This window comes from Embiotoca jacksoni, unplaced genomic scaffold (genome assembly GCF_022577435.1).
Source record: "Embiotoca jacksoni isolate LCO1_2020_lvr unplaced genomic scaffold, fEmbJac1.0.p SCAF_8, whole genome shotgun sequence".
NCBI lineage: Eukaryota > Metazoa > Chordata > Actinopteri > Embiotocidae > Embiotoca > Embiotoca jacksoni.
Window position 1 is genome coordinate 19,230,969 of NW_027185436.1, and position 5,115 is coordinate 19,236,083.

Sequence of the window (5,115 nt, forward strand, 5' to 3'; positions counted from 1 at the left end):
GGAACAGAAAATGCATTGTCCATTATTTTATTTTTTTTACATGTGTATTGTGGATAAAATATCTTTGTGACCAAAGCTCTGGTTTTTGGTGCGCCTCTGAACCTGAGGAGCCATGTTGCGCAACATACTGGGATTCTCATAAAAATGTGTCTCTGTCCTGATGTAGTTGAAGTTTGTGTCTGAGTACAAACAAATAGAGAGAAGGAAGTTCGCTGTGAGCCTTTGAAACTGCTGTAATGAACAAGCTGTTCCGCACGATTTGAAAATAATCCGCGTGTCAGTGTCATCTTTCTTATGCAAAGTAGCTGTCTTTGAAGGCGGATCTTTTGGCAGGTTAGACTGGGACGGAGGCTCCGACCAGCTCAGACGAGCACCGCCACCAAACGCATCAACTGCCTTCTCAGACGGGAGGAGCATAATTCTGCGTTTCTGGGACACATTTATTATTATCACCGTGGATATTTATTTACCTTACTTTTTCTGACTGGTTAATTGTTTCTGCTGCCTTCCGAGGACGCATCCTCACCAACTAAAACGCTGGAGCAAATCTATTTTTGTTGTTTTTCTCAAGTTGTCGCGCAAGGACTGAGATCGCACCGCTCCACAAGAGAGCCTCCCGAAAAGTGTCATGAAATGTGAAAACGGACCGGTGAGTCTTTTGGAAACAAGAAGGAAACAAATCGAGACACGTAAAGCAAATCTCTTTCACTCACAGTAGAGTGAAATGTGCGGTGCAAGAGACTGAACAAGTAGCTCCAGCACTTCACCCACAAACTGAGCGCTTAAAGCATGGACCAGACGGCACACTTCCAGCCAGACAACATTTTCGGACCATCGCGGGATTTGTGTTTTTATCAAACTCACTAATTCTAAAGTGAGGAAATAATGATCTTGCTGCAGATAGTTGAGTAAGTTTTTCCCCATTGATCCTACCCGCCGACACCAGCTTAATCACTGACTTTTTAATGAAAGAAACTTGTGAGTGGAGGTTGTAGTGAACATTTCTCCGTATTTTTCTTTAAATTAAGAGAGGAGAATGTGTTCAACTGTAAAGCTGAGCCTCTTCTCTGTGCTGCTGGTGCTGTGGAGCAGTGGGGGTTCAGCCATTAGCTCTATAGACCCTGACTGGTCAGGAGAGGGGAGATGTCAATACATCAACATCCCCCAGTGTAAAGACATCGGCTACAACATGACCCGCATGCCAAACCTCATGGGCCACGATGACCAAAAAGAGGCTGCGATAAAGCTGCAGGAGTTTGCGACGCTGATACAGTTCGGATGCCACAGTCACCTCAAATTTTTCCTGTGCTCACTTTATGCTCCAATGTGCACAGAGCAGGTGTCAAACCCCATCCCAGCATGCAGAGTTATGTGTGAGCAGGTCAAGCTAAAATGCTCACCCATCATGAAGCAGTTCGACTTCCCCTGGCCCGACTCCCTGGACTGCTCCCGCCTGCCGACCAAAAACGACCCAAACAACCTCTGCATGGAGGCGCCCAACAACGGCTCGGATGAGCCTCCCAAAGTCTCCCACACCCAACCTCCAGACTTCAGGCCACAGCGGCCTCTGAGTGGACAGGACCTGCACCTGAAGGACAGCGGCAGCAAGCAGACGTGCAGTAACCCGGGCAAGTTCCATTTTGTGGAGAAGAGTGAGTCCTGTGCCCCCAAATGCTACCCAAAAGTGGATGTATACTGGAGCCAGGGAGACAAGCAGTTCTCTCTGGTGTGGATGGCCATCTGGTCCATCCTCTGCTTTGTTTCCAGCGCCTTCACTGTGCTCACTTTCCTCATTGACCCGCAGCGATTCAAATACCCCGAGAGGCCGATCATTTTCCTCTCCATGTCCTACTGTGTTTACTCTGTGGGCTACCTCATTCGATTGTTTGTGGGAGCAGACAGAATCGCCTGCGACAGAGACAATGGGGTCCAGTATATTATCCAGGAGGGTCTGGAGAGCACCGGCTGCACTATTGTGTTCCTCATCCTGTATTATTTTGGCATGGCCAGCTCCCTTTGGTGGGTTATCCTGACCCTCACATGGTTTCTGGCCGCAGGGAAGAAGTGGGGTCACGAGGCCATCGAGGCCAACAGCAGTTACTTCCACCTGGCAGCGTGGGCCATCCCAGCCGTAAAGACCATCATGATCCTTGTGATGAGGAAGGTGGCGGGGGACGAGCTGACGGGTGTCTGCTATGTGGGCAGCATGGATGTCAAAGCTCTGACAGGCTTTGTGCTCATTCCTCTCTCCTGCTATCTTATTATTGGCACTTCGTTCCTGCTGTCTGGCTTTGTGGCTCTCTTCCACATCCGCAAGATTATGAAAACAGAGGGAGAGAACACGGACAAGCTTGAGAAGCTGATGGTCCGTATCGGGGTCTTCTCTGTGCTCTACACTGTCCCGGCCACCTGTGTCATCGCCTGCTATTTCTACGAGAGGCTCAACATGGACTACTGGCGCATCCTGGCAGGGGAGCAGAAATGCGTGGACAGCAGCAGGCCGGAATCAGACGAGTGCGTCATGAAGACCTCCATCCCCGCGGTTGAGATCTTCATGGTGAAGATCTTCATGCTGCTGGTGGTGGGCATCACTAGCGGTATGTGGATCTGGACCTCAAAGACACTGCAATCGTGGCAGAATGTTTTCAGCAGGAAGCTAAAGAAGAGGACGCAGAGGAAGGCTGCCAGTGTTTTCACTAGCAGCAGGCCTTACATCAAACCTCACCCATCTCTCAAAGGGCACAACACTAAGTACGAGCCTACACGGCCTCCTCCAACCTGTGTATGAGCTGGCGCTCATTTTGTACAAACCCCAAAAATACTTTTAACGCCCTAAACAAGACTTATAATAATCAGAGTGCCATCAAAAGAATCAAGGTTCATGTTTTATTTATGCAAAATGCATTGAAGATAATACAACCTAAGGTTTTTATTGTATCTTGAGCCATGTCACACAACAAGAGCTGCCTTTGTTTGGGAAAAAAATCTGCTACTCCTGGATTCACTTATCCTATTGAGGAACTTGGTAGAGAAAAAAATCGTATTGTTCCCAAGACAGAAAGAGTGGAATAAACCATTTGGATGTGACATGGGGTTACTTGAATAATGTGCAATAGATGTTTTCCTTACAGTCAAAAAGACACTTGTACTGTTAGTGACAGATTACAGACAATAAAAGGAACCCCCTCTCCCCCTCGATAATGGAGGCAAATGGTCAAGAGAGATGCGTGTTGAGACTTTTTAATGGGAATCGAGGCAGTGTCATAGACGTTTGAACTGGACTGAGAGCAGCTGTTGAAAGGCGCTCAAGACCTTACTAACTGCCCATTGTGAGGCAAATTCATGCCATAAATTAATCAAGCACTCGATATGGAAGAGTTATTTGTACATGCAGTTTTCCTGTTTTTTTTTTTTTTTCTTTGCTGTTTTATAGCACAAGGGAACATTTGTATATATTTCTAAAAAAGTTGAGATTTTATAGAAAAATTAATAAAACGTTCTAGTTTTAAAAGGTTTTAAAGCCGGAAATATGTATTGTATTGTATGTGTTGTTATTCTCTCTGCTGGAGTGAGTCTCCGTCTTCATACAGCCTCACAAAGCTTGTGGTTTTTTTTGTGGTTTTTTTGCATTTACAGCACATTGTGTTTGACACCCTCGCTATGCACACAGGGTGTAGCAGTCATTTTAATGCAACATGAAAATCTAAAACATTTACCTTAATTTGTAAGTATGATGGTATGTCAGAGCTGGGTTTTAAAATATATACGCTTTTCATCAATTATAGTTTTAAGAATAATTAACAGTCGACAAATAGAGACATATTTTTCTGCAGGAAGACATAAATGGTTTAAAGAGCAGTTCAGATCACTTCATAAATATTGAACATGCACACTATATCTGGAAAAAAATGCATTTGTACATCTAAAACAATTATGAATATCTTACCGTGTCTTGTAGAAAACAGGACATGTTGGTACTTAACTCAACAAGAAACATAAATAGTGGCATTTCAATTCTTGTTTTTAAATGTTCATAAGGAAACAGTTGAACTTTTATGTTTGTTCCACTGTGGTGACTTCAAAGACAACTAATGGCAAAAAATGTTTGTCATTAAATTATTGTCCGTGGCCTTTTGTTTGCTATTTGTATAGAAGGCAACATGGTAACTTTAGTGCAACATTTTACATACTGTTCAGCCTATTCTATGAAATTACATGTAAAGTCTTTAATTTTGATATGTTTGCCCCATCTAAAACAAAAACAGTTCTTCCCAAAGAGATCATTAATATTTAATTCTCAGATTTTTGCTGTCGATTTAAATGTTCCAGTCAGGATTCATCCTATTTGATTGAAAAGGTGATTATAATTAATGTCATTAGTGGACATTTTTGTCAATTTGAGTAAACATGAGAAGTGAAAGTGGTGAAGTCATGAAGAGAAGATATTAACATTTTAATATTTTGTTTATTTGACCAAATATCACTGTGTTCTCTGGTTTGCATCAGTTTTGATAACCTCTTAATAATTTATTTTTTTCATATTCCTAACTTCTGGGTGTTTATATAAGCTTTTCTATAGTTCTGCACCTTAGCTGAAGTGAATATACAACTTTATTTTAGTCCTCTATCTTCCCCTCCAGTCTGTCTTTCTCTCTCTCCCCCTCGCTGTGTTGCATGTGTCGGTGCGTATCAATGAAGGGGTTATACAATAATCCAGCTCTCATTCAGGACCGGATTAAACTGTTTGAAGGGTTTGACTTTGAAAAGAGGATCGCTGGAAACCAAAATACAGAATATCTGTCATCTCTTCTCCTCTTATCAGCGGGGCATAGTGACATTTCTAAAGACACATCTGGCCTGGATTTGAAGTAGCTACATATTGACTGAAGTGATTTTTATTTTTTTTGAAAGTACGAGCAGACTGAATACATTGTTTGGTATCCGAGATGTTTGGTGTTAAACGATCCGTACACTGTCAAAATGTTAAGGTGCTTGCACAGAGGGGCCACAAGTCTAGTCTTGAATACAAGTAACGGCAATTGACTTTTGTCTTCACATTGCTGTTGGAGCGATGGGAAAACATGGATGCAATGTCAATGATTCGAGTCAAACACA

The 5,115-nt window shown here is 43.0% G+C and overlaps 1 protein-coding gene across 1 annotated transcript; it reads left to right on the forward strand.

Moving 5' to 3' along the window:
- The first annotated feature begins 362 nt into the window (after positions 1-362).
- Positions 363-3,606, forward strand: fzd10 (frizzled class receptor 10). The gene has a single exon (XM_069138459.1). It carries the CDS (start codon positions 1,037-1,039, stop codon positions 2,786-2,788), a length of 1,752 nt encoding a protein of 583 aa, XP_068994560.1. The 5' UTR covers positions 363-1,036; the 3' UTR covers positions 2,789-3,606.
- The last annotated feature ends 1,509 nt before the right edge of the window (positions 3,607-5,115 follow it).

Coding starts and splice junctions, on each gene's coding strand:
- fzd10 (XM_069138459.1), top strand. CDS start 1,037: ATGTGTTCAACTGTAAAGCTGAGCCTCTTCTCTGTGCTGCTGGTGCTG.